We start from the raw sequence: 16,451 nt of genomic DNA on the forward strand, positions 1-16,451 counted from the left end.
TAAGGAGCGTGATGCTTGGGTGAGACTCGAAAAGGACGGAGTATTTGTGATGCTTATTTCAATGCATTGAAACGTCGTGGCATTGCTATAGCCTACCATGATCAAAGCTGCTCTTAGTCAGAGTGAAGGTATTGCGTGTCTCTGGTTGAGCCAGCAACCATATATTCGCCTACCAACGCCGAAAATTCAGCATTTGTCACCACCACTACCTCCACGCACTGTCTGTTCCTGATTGTTCACCACTTTTACCTACCTCTTCCACTTCCATTCGTTTATTTCGTGTACTATTGATGTTCAATATGCACAAATCACTCTCTTCACATTTATTGCTGCCGGCCGGCATTCTATCTCTTTGTTTTCAGTATGCGCAGAGCGCGTACATCCTGGCAGATGATTATTCGGGCGAGGAATTCTTTAAATCATTTTCATTCTTTACAGATGCCGATCCGACGAATGGGCATGTCAAGTACCAGTCGATGAGCCAAGCCAATGCTACTGGTTTAGCAGGCTTTATGGATGGTGGGAATGCGACGAAGGCGGTATATATGGGTGTGGACACCACGAGTGAGACACCTCAGGGAAGAAGTAGCGTCCGAGTGCAGAGTATGAAGAGCTACCAGCATGCGCTTGTGATTGCAGATATTGTCCACATGCCTGGATCTGTGTGTGGTACGTGGCCTGCTTTCTGGATGGTTGGGGAGGACTGGCCTAACAATGGTATGCTACTTCTCGGAACCACTGTAACAATTTCATGCTAATATTCTCAGGCGAAATCGATATAGTAGAAGGTGTCAACGATCAAACCTCCAATCAGATGACTCTACATACGAGCGCTGGCGCGAGTATCTCCAAGAGTAGCCACCACACACATCCAGGCAAGGACGGCAGCAACGGCAAGACCCCATCACAGCAATCCCGCCTCTTCACCGGCAAAGTCCTCACCTCAAACTGCGATGTCAATGCACCCGACCAGTCCAGGAATGCAGGCTGCGCTATCGCCGACAACACGAGCCTCACATTCGGAGCCGACTTCAACACCAACGGCGGTGGCGTTTACGCGACAGAATGGACCAGCTCCTTCATCAAGATCTGGTTCTTCCCTCGCGGCTCCTTTCCCTCCGATGTTGCCCCTGCGTCACCCTCGCCGAGCGAGAACTGGGGCCCACCGACGAGTATGTTCACTGGTGACTTCGATATGGATCAGTACTTCAAGAACCTCAGTATAGTGTTTGATACAACTTTTTGTGGGGACTGGGCAGGAAACACGTGGAAGCAGAGTAGTTGTGCGTCGTTGGCGCCGACGTGTGAGGAGTATGTTAGTAAGAACCCGGCAGCGTTTATTGAGGCTTACTGGGCTGTGAATACTTTGCAGGTATTCCAGGATGATGGGAAACTAGGTCGTGGTGCTGGTGGTAATGGGACAGAGGTGAGACCGGGCGGGCCACCGAGGGCTGCAGGAGCTGCAGGTACAGCAGCCTTGGCTAATGGCAGTTTCATCAAAAGTGCTGCGATCGCACATTCAAAGAAGTCTGAGTTCCAGCCACGAAGGCGTAGTGGCGGTGCTGTGCTTAGGAGATGAGCATGATCTATTCTATCGAGCGTTTCTAGTTCTGATGTATTAGCAAGCGTTGTTTCAAATAGTCCTATATAGTATGAGCTAGCAGCTAGAATTTTATAACCTTTGCTATATTCCACTGAGGCATAATACCACGGCTTTTTATGTCATCAAGAGTACCAGTGACTGTCAAGGCAATAATTTTTGAATGTGGCCGTCGGTATCGTCCATCGTCTTGTAGCATGTGAACACGTGAAACAGTACTGCTGAGAGCATGAACGAAGATCTCGGCTAGATCCCTTAAAGCTTGTATATGTCCAGAAAGCCCATTCCAACGTAGTCGCACATCGACGGAGAGCTGGACGTATTCCAGTCATGACTTGAACTCGTTCTCGAAAGCTTGCTTTGGTACCTCCCATCCACAACTCCTGCCATCCTTGACCTCGACTTGTGCATCTTCAGCTGTTTGCCTGTTGAGACAACATTAGCATACTGTAGGGACGAATTGACAGAGATGGGTGACACACCATTTGCCAGTCATAAGATCCCTCATATATGTATATGGACAATCGCTTGCTCCACCCATCACAGCGACATACCCACGATGTCCAAATTGGTACAGGTTGTTTTCCACACCCCAGTGGCGTCTCCGTCTCCTTACCTCTTCCACTTGTAACTCACAGGCAAAAATCTCATCAGGGCAGTCGTTTCCAGACATCAGCACATCACCTTCTGGATTTACAGCCATGGCTGCACCCATACTCTTGAATGTCCCGTCTGTTCCTGCTAGCGCGACACTTACCGTATACATCAGATTCGTGAAGGCGTTCGTTCTGTTTGTAAGCTCCCACGATTGTCGAATAGGTGGAGTGTAGCCTGCTGTCCTCAGGAGAACCTCAGCGCCTTGGTAGGCGGCTTCACGAGCCATTTCTGGGAACATGCCATCGTGACATATGATTAAGCTCATCTTGACACCTCCTGGCCCAGTAAAAGTCGAGACGCCTTGGTTACCTGGATACCACGGCTCGACTGGAATCCAAGGATGCATCTTACGATAATAGTTTATAAGCTCGCCTTTGTCGTTGATAGTAATGCCAGAGTTCCAAGGACTCGATAGTGATAAGTCGTTCTTCTCCATAATGCTGAAGCAGCCCCATACCTTCTCCTCCCTGCACACGTCTTTGAAGCTTTTGACTTCTGGCCCGTCTAGCGAGCACATTATGGCTGGATCTGTACGCATCGATAAGCCATGGCAGCAATATTCAGGAAAGACAACGAAGTCAGTTGCTGGATAGGCACGCTTGGTCCGACGGACGAGAGAGCATACATGCTCTACCGCTTGCTTCAGATCAGCAGGTGTTGCCACATCTAGTAATTGCGACTGAACAACACTGATAACGATACCACCTGGAGTTTTGTTGAGACCACCTAACCCCGACATACTGTTTCAAGGCTGTCCAGCTACCTACGGAGTCCAGTAAAAATGCGGCAGAATGCTAGTTGGTTTAAGAGCCTCGTCACCTTTTAGTGGTATTTCCTAGAGGAGTGCAAACTAGTCGTTAAAGCACATAACAAGTAAGTAGGTATGAACAGCAGAAGACAAGCTGATGGTCCGATCTTGGAGACGCGCCGCACTATTGTTTTCAACCTGTCCGCACCTGGAAGATTATCTAAATTCCTCTGATGCTTTCCGCAATTGATTCAATACCAAGCATCCATGAGATTGATTAAGTCGACCTTAAAGACCGATCGTCACGCGTCGACAACATGATGTTGTAGGCATAGCTGCAATATAGTCGTTGCTAGTGAAGTAGCAAGAGCAGTATCCGGCTCAAGAGGAAAGCCCTGGAAGACAGAGCAATATCGGTACGGAGTAATACTGTAAAGACAACATACGTGTGCTGTAGTTACGAAAGGTGGGGCTGTTCGTGTCGTACCTACTCAAGTTCACTGATCGAGTTTGGTATTTGACCCATCGACCCTTCTCTTTCTTTGTACTATCACGATGTCCCCCCAACATCTACAACCTGCTTCTCAACCATGGCGATCTTTGCCTCTCGCTCGTTGCCTATGTTGGGAGGGCATCGCAATCTCGCGGTGCAAGAATTGAAAAGTAGTTTCTAATGCATACAATGCTTCCAACAAACGAGGCCACGACCTCTGCTCGGCCCAGCTGTTGCCTTGTCGTTCTCTTCTAGATTTTGCATGACACATGGCAGGACAGGGGCAATATGTCAGATCTGCTGAGTGTTGCTGCAGGTGTAGTCGGCTTACTGACAGCTGCAGCTCAAATCTCTCTGATTCTGACTAATATCATCAGCGAAGCGCGACACGCACCTCAAGAGTGTAAGAGAATACGCAGCGAAGTAGATGATGTTCGCAATGTACTTCAACAGCTGTCTTTGTACCAACGGTACCAAGCAAGCATCAAGGTCAAGGCGAGCCTTAATCATGGTGGATCAGGTTGCTGCAACATTAGCTAGTTGCATTACTACCTTTGACGAGCTGAAGCTCTTCATCGAAGCTTTACAGAGTGATGCCACAATGGGCTTACTCGACAGACTTCGCTGGACTACGAAGACGACTGAGCTGAAGCAGCTGCTAGCTCGCCTGGACACACATAAGTCGTCACTCACTCTCATGCTGACGATCTTGACGTGGTGAGTAGTTCAAGTCGTGTTAGAAGTTGAGCTAAACGAGTGTTTAGTCAAAAGCAGGATGATGCTGACGATAAGGTCGACCATCTCTGCAATATGGCGGAGTTGCTGCTCAAACAGAACACAATCCTTGCGCAACGTATGCTAGCCTTTGACATGTCAAATGTCGGCATGACACAAAGTCAGGCTCAGCTCGCGATGACCCTTCCAGGCGCTGTATATTGGAACTCTTCGGCAATATCTGGCAGTTCTCCTTACGGAGCTGGAATCGACCAACCTTTGAGTACAGATCCTGGTCCGCCCATACCTTCAGACCCTAATCTTGCAAAGCGCAATACCCGAGGATTTGCTTTCGAGGAACTGCTAATGAATTCTCGAGCATACCGCAACGCGGCGCGCAACAATACGGACGCACTCTCAGTTGCTACTTCTGCTGGTAGGACTGCCACATGGTCTATGTTGTCTGGAATCAGCCTATCAGAAACGTCAAATATTGCGATTTTGGCTTTGCCAGTCTATGAAGTGGATCTGAATGACAAAAACATCTATAACTTTGAGCCGCCGCGGACGGAAGACCTCAGTACTCTACCGTCCTCTGATCTGACACGTCCAGAGAATGTCTCATCAAGCTCACATCGGAGGGTTAAGGATTGGTGGAAATCCATTAACAAGACAGATCAGTCTCTGACTTCACCACTTGCAATATCTGCAGAACCTGAGCAGCATATATTTGATGTTAGGCTCGCTGAGAGCATAAGGCATGCTAATGTTGCAATATCTCTCACCAACGAGCAGGGTGAAGCATTTATTTACGGCTATATACCAATCATCGTTGCAAAAGTATGCGTTTATCTCAAAGAGAAAGGTATGTCGAACAAGTTCGCATCTACATGCCAAGAGATTACTGATCAATTTGTGACAGGGATCGATGTTCCGGAAGTCTTCGCCCACAACGGCAACGCCCTGAGAGTGCAAAGGTTGTACACAGCGTTCGGACTATTACCCCGATATGGTAAAGGATTAGACTGGACCGGATACACAGTCTTTGATGCAGCTACGATCATGCTTCGATACCTCAAGTCACTACCGGAGCCAATAGTACCTTTTGCGTTCTATACGAGGTTCACTGAACCCTTAAGACAACTCGCTATATCGCCGAATCTCAATGTTGACTCTGGGAAGCATAAAGAAGTACTGAAAATCTACCAGGGCCTCGTGAGACTACTTCCTTCGCTTCACAGACAGCTCTTACTTTACCTACTTGATCTTCTAGCTGTTTTTGCGAGCAAGTCCGATCACAATCGGATGACTGCAGACCGCTTAGTGGTATGTTTCCAGCCGTCACTGATATCTGCACCTCCAGAAAAGATGGACGAAGCGGAGCATAAACTCGCTGCAGATGTGGGTAGCTTTCTGGTCAATTGGCAAGACCACTTTCTGATCGGCTAGTCTGGTGACGATGACTCGCAAAAGGCGCCTGCCTTGTGAGAAGGCAGCTCTACGCAATAATTATTCCCTGGCTAAAGCACTGGAGCCCCGAGAATGGCAGGTATAGCGGTAAAACCCTTGTGCCTGCCAGACACATCCCATCACCTCTGCTTCACCAGATCATGAGCACTTGAAGATTGGTGTGGATGAGTCAGCAATCTCTATGACACTACAAGCAGTGTGTGGGACACAGACGAGTTCTCTAGCATTTATAATTTGTGGGTTTGAATTTTACTAGCATTGAAGAATACTCGAGCAGCAAACATATATGTCTCTTCTTCACTACTTCAGCGATATTATTGTCCTCTGAAAACGATCTGGATCTTCCAGATATGTTCATCAGACAATGTGAATGAGTCTGGCTTCCTATATCGTGATCGTCACTTCGTGAAAGCTGTTGCTGGCCTGGTTCTCATCCGCTGGGATATGTGAGGCCTGGACTCTGAGGCACTCAATTTCGTTGCATCATGTGTTCTCTTTCATCAACATCAAATCGTTTATGCATGTGTGATCTGTCCACGTCTCTCCTGGTATGTGTTCGACCATACTGATCTCTTTGGCTGTGCCAGTCTGTACAAGCCAGCACCTGGGGTGTTGATTGGTGATTCACCAGTCCACAAGAACATATCGTAGAGCCAGCCGCCGAATGTGCATCCGAAGAATGGTGCAACCATTGGGACCCTGTTGAGCATGGTTAGTAAAACAATTAAATGATGGACTAGGGGTTTGGTTCTTACCAGAAGTAGTAGTTGCCAGCAGACCAGACTTCATGACCGTAGCCGAGCATGTAGCTGACGAGTCTTGGGCCAAAGTCTCGGGCAAGGTTGATGGCGTAGCCGGTTTCCCAGCCGAAGCATGCACCAATGCCAAAGATGATGAAGAATAGACCGAGAGGTGTAAGTGGTCCTGCACCAATGTTTCCGTCGTCCTGTGTCGATGTCAGTCTTTTTGAGTGAGGTTATATAGTGATTGTCAGGCATACCTTGAGAGCATAGATCAAGAACATGAGCATAGCCGAAGCGATAAACTCAGAGAAGAATTGACCAGTCTTGGTCATGAAGGGTGCAGGGTAGGTGCAGAAGATACCAGCTGTAGCAGTCTCAGAGTATCCTGGTACTGTTCTGAACGATCTTCCTCCCTCAAAAACATCGATTGCAGACTTGTAGTTGGCATACACGACTGCAGAAGCAACCATAGCTCCTAGTATCTGTGCAATCATGTATGGGAAGAATTTTCGCCATGGGAATTTTCGGAATACGCAGTTTGCAAATGTGACGGCTGGATTGAGATGGGCTCCGGAGATACCGGCTGTGTAGACACCTAGCATAACACCGAGACTGTGGAGGTTAGTATATCAAACAGTCTTGAGAGGGTGCGGTACATACCCCCAACCCCACGTAATTGACTGGTATTCACCATTTGCACCACCTGAGAGGACGACTTGCGCCACAACACCGTCACCGAACATGATAAGGATGAAGGTGCCTGATGGATTGGTAAGTATCGACACTATAGATCTCTTTATGAAATGGTGTGGGTTGTGATTGTCAAAGCGGTTTTCGCAAGGAACCAAGCTTGGCGGCTGATACGGATGCGAGATCACTAACCAAAGAATTCTGCGAGAGGCTCGCGCAGGTAGTGTCGTATTCTGCTCCATGCTAGATCTGGCTGCGCTTGGATGGCATCGTCTTGTGGGATTTTGTGGTCGATACCAACACCATGCTCCTCGAGAGCTGGTAGACCAGCTACAGATGTTGCTCTATAATCTCTTCCCGAGATATCCATATGTTCAGCATGGGTCGCTGGGGGTGTTGAGGATGGAGAAGCACTCTTCAATTCGGCCATGTAGCTGAAATGTATGCCGTGTTCGTTTATATGGCAGTCAATGAATAGAGTGTGTACAGGTCGAAACTCGTGGATGAGGAATCAATCTACCTTGTGAGGGGAGGGCAGCGGGTTTTTATTGTCCGCCTCTCGAATTGACATATTGAAAAGGTCAATGGAGTACAAGCCAGGATGGTGCATAAAGCCCCTGCTAGATGACCACAATCGACTCAAAACATGGTGGTCCAGGTGCCAAGGCACGCCACTAGCAATGCATAAAAGAGTCTGAAGTAGCTCCCGCACAAGCAGCAGTTTCCAGATGTGGTTTTCATGCATAACTGATGGACCGTGGACTCTCCAGACTCCAGAATTGTTGCGGAGGACCGCAATCTGGAGTCTTGCCTGAGGTCCAAAGCAGAAGCACCTAGGCTAGCATAACGTGACCATTCCTTGCTCACCAGTTACACACGTCTAAAGCTTAAGCAGTGAATGGTGTTTTCGGTGCATTCGGTGCATGGTTCGGTGATCGCGATAGCGCTAACAATTGCCACGAGGAGCCGGTGAAGAGGAACTCCAGCGCTCGTGATTGTGAAGCCGAGGCTGATCCGAGCGGAAAGAGTTCGAGGGAAGAACGAATAGAATCTACAGGCTGACGAGCTAAATGCTCCCTGAGCGAATGACACGTTGACTTTGTCTTGTCGTGTTACCGCGTGTGGAAAGGTGGCTCGGTGGCTGGAAATCTTCGAATCGACAAGGTTTGACGCAATGAACAGCGCTAGGATGCGGTTCCATTCCGGAGGTAACGTGGTACCTCTGCCACAAACGGCGTTGCACGGAGTAGACATTTGTCTGGCACGATAATTCAATGATCTCAAAATTTGAACAAGGCTCTTAAATCAGTACGAATACTGTGAATCTCTCCTTCGGGGTCACCCTGCACCAATGCAAAGAATGAATGAATCCTGGCCATACGAGGCAAACAAACTCCACGCTAACCCCGCATTTTCAGAGAGAAGAAGCTAAAGAGTCGATTTCGAGAAGCATCAAGAGATTGGCCAAGCCCAATACAATACAGCGTGTTATGCAGCCTAGATGATTCGCCGTGCAACGTTGAGGAGTAAGTGGTCGGGGTTCTCAATTGTTATTACGATGGCGATCGTTCAGTCAAGGTATTTGAGCCGATGCGTCTTTAACATAACCTGCATGTCAAGCGTTGGTATTAGTGCTGCATTGAGTAGTAGCCAGGACGCGGAGCAAGCAGGGGTACCAGTCTCAAGCTTTGTGATTGCTTTAGCTCCGAACGAGTGGTACACCACACCAAGTTATACGTGAGTGTAAATACTCGAGACTTGTCTCGGAAATACTACTAAGTGTCACTTCGAGAGCAAGATGTACCAAGCCAACGGTACAATAGTTTTGCTGAGGATTGAGAGCAGAATTTAGTCGCTGAGTTATAGCTAGCCGGTACAAATTGTATTCGGCGGAGTCAGGCCACTGAACACCGAAATGAGGTGTTGATTGTCCGATGGGAATAGGAAGCAAGGCATGCCGCATACCGAATCACCTGGAAAACAAAGCTACACGATCCGGCTGAAGCAAACGCTTCTCATTACCACGTGCTGATAAGGCTCATTCCTGGGTCGCTGTTGCTCTTAGTGCGGCTGCAGCGGAAACCTCGACCGACAGGTTTCGGTAAAGAAGACCGAAGCATTACCGAGAATATGCTGACTGTTATTCGTCTTGCCAAGCTTAACCATTATTCTTCAGGACTATTCATCAGTCGAGCCTTGGGTCGGACGCCGACGAAATGGCAGCCGTGGTGAGATAGAAGGTGCCAACCATCAACGAAATATTGGGCGGAAAGTCGTTGTCATTCGCGGCTATCTGTATTGTACACACTCGATCAACTTGACCGCGCCACGACATTGCCCCTTTTTCACAATGGAGATCTCGGATTCCCGTACACCGAGCGCCACGATATAGTCGTTGCGGTGTTGGATTTCTGTCAGTCCAGGGCTGGACCGACACAAGGTGAGATTGACCTACTTGACAGGCGATATAAGAATTGTGAACATCTTCAGGATCAGAGAGGAACGCCGTGACGCTCAGATCATAGTATACTGGCATACAGTACAACTTCTGCAACCCACGAGTGGCAATCAGTCTCGTCAATACGTCCAAGATCTGTTCTCCATGGGACATTTGTGACCCATGTGATTAAACCTGACCGATGCAGTTGCATGGTATGGCAGTGTCTGACGCTCGAACTCTGGATCGCGATTCTCCATTGTGGCGGTTCTGAAATATTCAGGCTACACAGGCGAGATCGAACTCTTCTGTAGCGCAAGTGGCAGTGATCTGCATTTGGCCTACCCACAAAGTTGACGTGTTCGTGTCAATGTGTAAAGTTCGAATTAAGATGGTGTCGATTGAAGCGAGCGCTAACATCCTTAGAACATGTGCTCGATCCAGTCGTAGCTAGAACTGTGATCACTCCACAACAACTGTTTCTCGTACTGCTAGATTGCTCTTCAAGTCGAGATTTTTGAGGCCCCAGTCCTCTTTCTAGAATTTGCAGGTCGTCTGACTTATTCTTCCCACCATTTCGACATTCTTAGGAGTCGGGATCTGGGATATGTCCTCTTGTTCTGGTACTGGCTCCTCGGAAGATCTGCCGTGCATGGAGGTGCTTCTTCTGGACATGTCCTGACAGAGTACAGATCGATTGCACTCATATCGTAGGTCACACAGATGTGGGCTTCGGAGGTTGGCGAAAGAGCTAAACACCCTATCGCAGGTTGGTGACACGATCTCGAGACACCTCTCATCGCCAATCGCAGGCAATGTTGACGTTGCACAGCCGCAAATTATATTCCATGTATAGTAAGTTGATCGCCGTCAGTGTCCAAGAGCAAGGAGTATGCTGGGCATGGCGTAATTTGACTATTTGTGTACCATCGAAGACAGTCTACCGATGCAAGCCTCTCGATGCTCTGTCTTGCAGGCGGCGGCTCAACTTACAGATTTATCAATACGCCCTTGCTTCGCACCCCGATGAACGCAGAGATTGATATCGTTGTGGCCTGCTGTGATGCCGGGACCAACTATGCACTTCTGGAATCGTTGCGCTGTGTCGTTTGGCCCAGTTTGTTCTCGATTGAGTATTTTCAGTACGAGGTTCGTTGGACACTTCAATCAACACTTCCTGTGGTCATACAACAATGAAGACAAAGCACGTGATTATGTTGAGCCCGAGAGTTGTTTCGCCTGAACAAGGACAAGGCTGTGCGACTTCGCTATCAGTCAAACCATTGTTGTTGCTCGAATAGACGAATCCAAGCCCTGGCAGGTATTTTGACATGGATCCTGCTCGAGCTTTCAGCCAACACGCTTATTCTGCTCGTGTAATCGTATAGAGTAAACGTTCAAGCAGCGGTGCCATTGCGGGCATATTCGTGGGCGTGTGAAACCATTGACAAGGCTCAACCTGATACCGAACAGCGACAGAACCGGGCGACTTCCTCAGAAACGCGAACAGTGCCAACGCCCCTGCCATATACGTAGAGTAATGACGCCGTTAGTCCTTAAAGTCTTCCGTACCATCTCCTGCCATGCCTACGGTCGTCTACATGATCACAGGTGCCAGGCCTCGATATAGCACAAAGAATTGCAGCAGTGGAAACAGATAGAGTAGCAACTTTAGATATCCGTCAATAGTCGTTCGTCTCTCTTCCGGTGTTGGTTTCCTTTACCCTTGGTGACAGCCTGTCTCAACCAGCCATGCAACCATAGCAGTCATCTCTACCACTCCGTCAACACTGTACAACATGGCCAACCGATACTCCTCACTGAATCGGCGTCCAGGCGCGGCGGCATCTGGCCTTTTCGCAGACTACCCAGGCTCGCGGCCGTCGTCGAGCTCATCGCAAAATCGCCCGTCATACGCTTACTCAGACCCAAATCGTTCCGCCTCACCTTACTACTCTCAGCAACAGCCGCCTCAATCACAGCCCTACGCCTCTAGTCCGAACCAGTTCTCATCCTCGCCCTTTCAGCCAGCACAGAACGATAACTCGACGTCCGACTCGTCGAAGCGCAAGAACAATGCATATACTTCCACTGCAGTGCTCGACCATCTCGAAGCACAAAACGACAATGAGACCAGTATTCTTTCCTCGAAGGTGTCGCAGCTGAAACAATTGACAATAGCAATTGGCGACGAGATACGGGAGAGCAGTTCACTGGCTCAGACGATCAACGATTCCTTTGAGAACACCAGTGTTAGATTAAAAGGAACGATGAGGCGGATGTTGAGGATGGCTGAAAGAACAGGCGTAGGGTGGAAGGTGTGGTTGGGCTTTTTCGTGGCTGTCTGGTTGATCTTCTTTTACGTGTGGTTGTTTTGAGGTGTAGCTGCAACGCAGGCAAGAGTGTTTGTGTGAGGTCTACTAGCATGGCGTTGGGGCATTACGAACTGGGCAGGAGCGCTGTACGTTTCATGTGTACAATCTAAGAACCTGATATGAGTTATTGGTCGTGTATGAACACAGGCAGGACGAGGTCTATAACGCGTGGTAGTAAAAATTTGACCCAAAACTGTATACAAGCGAACTGCGAGGACTACGGCCAAGAAAACAATTGCGGCTTGATATTACGCACGAGTAGCAGCAAAGATTTCACGTTCGTTTGTTGTTGGTCAGGTCGTGCAGCAGCAAGGTTATAACCGAATGTAAAAGTGCTGCAGCCATACTTATGCAGAACATAGACCTAGGCAGCCCTGCCTCCACGAACTCTGCTGATAACCCTTCCACTCCTCGTCCTGCTCTGAGACTCATCGTTGAAAGATACACCACGCTGCTGTCTCTGCTCATTCTGTTGTTGTGGCGAGGGCGTAAACAAGCCTCCACTACTGACTTGTCTTAGTGCTTCACCTCCCACTCTCTGCGACGCTTGAGGCTGTGGATGCGACGACATCCCCCTGCTCGACGACACTATAGGCTGTGCAGGAGCATTCCTATTGACCCCGAACAGATTTCGTCGGGCACTGGCTGGGTCAAGCCAGGCCTGTTGGACTAAATTTCCTCGATTCGCGCTTTGGTCTGTGTTGCCAGTGCTGATGAGTGCACTAACGCTAAAATCGCTTCCTGCTTGGTCTGGAGTGAAGTTTGGAGGGGAATGATGAGCCTGTAATGGATTCCGGCTCGCTGCCGCTGGTCGAGCTGGTGGTGGCATTGAAAGAGGCACGTTGCCTGATGTTCTGCGCATGCTGGAGCCGATGTCACTTTCCATGCTAGCAGTACTCTGCTGAAAATTCTGACGATGTAAACGCTGGCTCATGTTCGACTGTGGGGGTGGCATGGACGTATGGTGTGCTACTACGCCTGGAGGCACTATGCTGATATCCATGTCGCTTTCCTCCATCTCAGTATCGGTATGCTCCCAGCCCCCATCGGCGTCAGCGTCTGGCACATCATCATCGAGATCTGGAGCCTCCTCGTCCATGTTTGGCATATCATCATAGAAATCTCGTGTGTACTCGTGAACTTCATACAGACTATTAGCTGTTGCATGATCCTGGCTGGGAGATTGCTGCGTATGTAGATGGTTAGAATGTCTGGATTGTGGAGGTGGTCGTAACTGTGACGATATTGGTTGCTCGTCTTCGGATTCAGTATCAGGATCTCGAGTCGTGTCGTAGACCCAGCCACTGTCCCCTTCAGGAACATCATTGTCTAGATCAACGTCACCATCCTCTTCGTCCTCGTCCTCGATGCTGCCCTCATCCCCAAACTCGTCAGTAGCATCCATATCAGGCACTTCCTCGTCAAGATCACGTTCACCTTCTTCGCCAACGTCTTCACCTCGTGCTTCTCGAGCTCGCTGTTCGTCTAGCTGTGCGGCTCTGTGTGCCTCCTCGGCCTGCGCCTGAGTTTGTTCCTGTAGCTCAGCTTCTCTCAGCTGTCGCTCAACTTCTTCTCGTTCAAGCTCTTCTTCGCGTCGACCAAGCATAGTCTTAGCACATCCTGCCGGTTTCAACCATGAGTAGCCATACATTTGTATCGCCAGTTTTCTCTGTGAGAGGAGGCGCTCATCGTGGGTGAGAATTGCAAGCTGACTTCTGGGGTGTGAAGCATGTGGGTGACTGCGAGTTCGTCGTTGCTGCGATTGAAGTGAGTTTTGTCCATCATGTGTATGGGACGCATCTGAAAAGGGATGACTGTTCAGAGGGGGAAGCAATGAAGACGCTGGAGGAGGCAACAACGGCAGTGAAGTGGTTAGCATTGTTATGGCGTGCGCTATACGGTTCTCGCGTCTATTTCGATGCGTGAATATCGTCTCGTACTCTTGGAACTTTGATACGTCCTCAAATCCAGGTCGCATAGGTCGCGAGACTAAAGCGCTGCTGCCACTGCCAACACTGACACGATTGTGTTCGGTGTTGATAGCAGAATACACCGGCCAAGAGCCGAATTCATTGGTGTTTAGTCTCGACTGAGGGGTTTGTTGCTATGTAAATAAAGGTAGGGTGGTAGTGCAATCACAACTCTAACGTCATTCTTTAGACTGGTACAGTGCACTCCCATAGCGTGCTCATGAATTATTGCATCCATCTTCCTTTCTTCTGCATTTGTTTCTGCAACGATGATATCTTTGAAATACCACACATGCTGCATAGCTAGCGAACTCTTATCACAATATCGTTACCACAATACCATAACCACAACGACGGAGTTTGGAGTTTGTGATGCTCGAGCTCGAGGTTTGCTGATATCGAACCTATGAAATGCGTGACGAGCGGCAACTTGCGGATTGCTGCTAAACTCAGCCCATGCCTAGAAATGCCCAGCCACTAGGGCCCCTGAGTCTGGGGTCGCAACATGGTAGGATTCGAGCATCATTGGCTCTCTACAGGTGAAAAGTCCACTCCGCCCAGCACTGCAGCCCAGGGATGGCGTGGCTTGGGGCACGGTCGACCTGTCATCGTTCTTCGAGAGTGACTGCCAGGCTTGTCTGCGGTTTCTCTTTGATCACTTCGGACCTCGAGGCACGTCTCGCAACCCTCGTTTGATCCGACAACTTCTGTACCAAGTGCGCTACACAGTCTCTCGTGCTTGACACCGATCCCAGCTACGATCTTTTGGAAGAGCAACACGAACCCAACCACTATCGTTCGCTCAATCGCGTACCTATTTTCCGACGTGCGACCTAATTTGCCTCCAGCTGCTCAATTGCAGCCACCCTCAACCACGAGCCTTCACCGAAAAGACCTAAACAACAACGTCCATTCACACACAACATTGATTTGTACCATTTGCATTTGAGTGGCCTTTTGTTGCCGCTGTCTCTCTTGAGACCAATTCAAACAATTTTGGGAAGAGCCGGGCCACATAGAGCAAAATGTGGTCGTCCTTGAAGAATCTGTTGCCGTTGGCCGGCCTGTTCTCGATGACAACCGCTTTGGAACTCCAGGTTACCAGTCAAGACTCAGTCAGATCAGCAGCGTCGACTATTGCTTACGACATGATGACATATTACTCTGGAAATTTGACAGGACAAACACCTGGTATACTACCAGGTCCTTGTTCAGATCCAGCGTGTTACTACTGGTGGCAGGCAGGCGCGATGTGGGGTGCCTTAATCAATTACTGGCAGTACACTGGCGACGACAGCTACCAGCCAACAGTTATCGAGGCGTTGAAACATCAAATCGGACCCGACATGAATTATAATCCACCGAACCAGTCGAAAAATATGGGTGTTGATGACCAGGATTTCTGGGGCTTCGCTGCCATGGAGGCGGTTGAAGCTGGCATTCCCGATGTTGACGAGGCCGATTTTCCATCGTGGCTTGCGCTCGCTCAAGCTGTGTGGAATTTTCAGGTTCCTTTATGGGAGACCGCAACCTGTGGAGGCGGTTTCAGATGGCAAGTCTATTCCTTCAATGCTGGGTATAACTTGAAGAATACTGTTTCCAACGGTGGGTTCTTCCAGCTTTCCGCCCGCCTGGCCAGGTATACTGGTAACCAAACATATGCCGACTGGGCAGACAAAGTTTACACCTGGATGGAGGAGTCTCTGCTGTTCCAGGTCCAAGATAGCCATCTGTACATCTGGGATAACACCGATGCGAACGGAAACTGTACTGAGGTTGAACATTATGTCTGGTCTTACAATTACGGTATCAATTTGATGGGTTGTGCTATGATGTATAACATGACCAACGGCGATCCGAAGTGGAAGGCCCGTGTTGACAGCATTATCGATGGGGCGGCTTTCTTGTTCTTCCCAGCTGAATATGGTGGAAACATCATGACGGAAATGTTATGCGAGGATCAGAAGAATTGCAACAATGATCAGAGCAGTTTCAAAGCTTATCTATCAAGATGGATGGCTGTCACAACACTGTTGGCACCGTACACACACGATATAGTCATGCCGAAACTGCAAGCCAGCGCACAAGCTGCAGCAAGGCAATGTATTGGGGGTGACAATGGACGCCAGTGCGGAAGACAATGGTATTCAAGTGCCTGGGATGGTACGAAAGGTGTTGGCCAGCAAGTAAGTTGTTTCATCCCTCAGATCTAAAATCAACCACTAATGTTCTTAGATGTGCGCGTTAGCCGTGATTGGCGCAACACAGATCACATCAGATATGGCACCCCTGACCGCCGCGACTGGAGGCACCTCGAAGAGCGACCCCGGGGCTGGACTTGATGCTCCACATAATCCCGAGGATGAGTTCAAGAAGAACCCCATCACCACAGCTGATCGAGCTGGGGCTGCTATTTTGACGATTGCCATTATTGGCTCTATTGTAGGGTTGAGTTTTTGGATAGTGTTGTAGATTACTTGGAAGTCAGGCATTTATACAAGCATTAACGAATAGCGACTGTTTTCCAAAATCATTTCATACATTTGAGTACACT

The 16,451-nt window shown here is 49.0% G+C and overlaps 7 protein-coding genes across 7 annotated transcripts; 4 read left to right on the top strand and 3 right to left on the bottom strand.

Annotated features, from left to right (window-relative positions):
• Positions 1-476: 476 nt before the first annotated feature.
• LTR64_004572 (uncharacterized protein) lies at positions 477-1,579 on the top strand (the record flags this gene model as incomplete). The annotated part of the gene is made up of 2 exons (XM_064898917.1): positions 477-717; positions 768-1,579. The coding sequence occupies 2 exons, from the start codon at positions 477-479 to the stop codon at positions 1,577-1,579; spliced, it is 1,053 nt and encodes a 350-aa protein (XP_064754874.1).
• A 349-nt stretch (positions 1,580-1,928) lies between these two features.
• Positions 1,929-2,996, bottom strand: LTR64_004573 (uncharacterized protein; the record flags this gene model as incomplete). The annotated part of the gene is made up of 2 exons (XM_064898918.1): positions 1,929-2,025; positions 2,083-2,996. The coding sequence occupies 2 exons, from the start codon at positions 2,994-2,996 to the stop codon at positions 1,929-1,931; spliced, it is 1,011 nt and encodes a 336-aa protein (XP_064754875.1).
• Positions 2,997-4,308: 1,312 nt separating this feature from the next.
• Positions 4,309-5,661, top strand: SAC7_2 (GTPase activating protein (GAP) for Rho1p; the record flags this gene model as incomplete). The annotated part of the gene is made up of 2 exons (XM_064898919.1): positions 4,309-5,077; positions 5,135-5,661. 2 exons carry the CDS (start codon positions 4,309-4,311, stop codon positions 5,659-5,661), a joined length of 1,296 nt encoding a protein of 431 aa, XP_064754876.1.
• Positions 5,662-6,197: 536 nt separating this feature from the next.
• FPS1_1 (glycerol channel) lies at positions 6,198-7,545 on the bottom strand (the record flags this gene model as incomplete). The annotated part of the gene is made up of 5 exons (XM_064898920.1): positions 6,198-6,381; positions 6,438-6,628; positions 6,683-7,037; positions 7,086-7,185; positions 7,308-7,545. The coding sequence occupies 5 exons, from the start codon at positions 7,543-7,545 to the stop codon at positions 6,198-6,200; spliced, it is 1,068 nt and encodes a 355-aa protein (XP_064754877.1).
• A 3,806-nt stretch (positions 7,546-11,351) lies between these two features.
• Positions 11,352-11,930, top strand: BET1 (protein transport protein bet1; the record flags this gene model as incomplete). Its single annotated transcript, XM_064898921.1, has 1 exon — positions 11,352-11,930. The coding sequence occupies one exon, from the start codon at positions 11,352-11,354 to the stop codon at positions 11,928-11,930; it is 579 nt and encodes a 192-aa protein (XP_064754878.1).
• A 361-nt stretch (positions 11,931-12,291) lies between these two features.
• On the bottom strand, positions 12,292-13,806 carry LTR64_004577 (uncharacterized protein; the record flags this gene model as incomplete). Its single annotated transcript, XM_064898922.1, has 1 exon — positions 12,292-13,806. The coding sequence occupies one exon, from the start codon at positions 13,804-13,806 to the stop codon at positions 12,292-12,294; it is 1,515 nt and encodes a 504-aa protein (XP_064754879.1).
• Positions 13,807-15,147: 1,341 nt separating this feature from the next.
• LTR64_004578 (uncharacterized protein) lies at positions 15,148-16,369 on the top strand (the record flags this gene model as incomplete). The annotated part of the gene is made up of 2 exons (XM_064898923.1): positions 15,148-16,083; positions 16,133-16,369. 2 exons carry the CDS (start codon positions 15,148-15,150, stop codon positions 16,367-16,369), a joined length of 1,173 nt encoding a protein of 390 aa, XP_064754880.1.
• Between the last annotated feature and the right edge of the window lie 82 nt (positions 16,370-16,451).

The sequence above is a fragment of the Lithohypha guttulata genome, assembly GCF_036872675.1.
Source record: "Lithohypha guttulata strain CCFEE 5908 chromosome Unknown scaffold_3, whole genome shotgun sequence".
NCBI classification, from domain to species: Eukaryota; Fungi; Ascomycota; class Eurotiomycetes; order Chaetothyriales; family Trichomeriaceae; genus Lithohypha; species Lithohypha guttulata.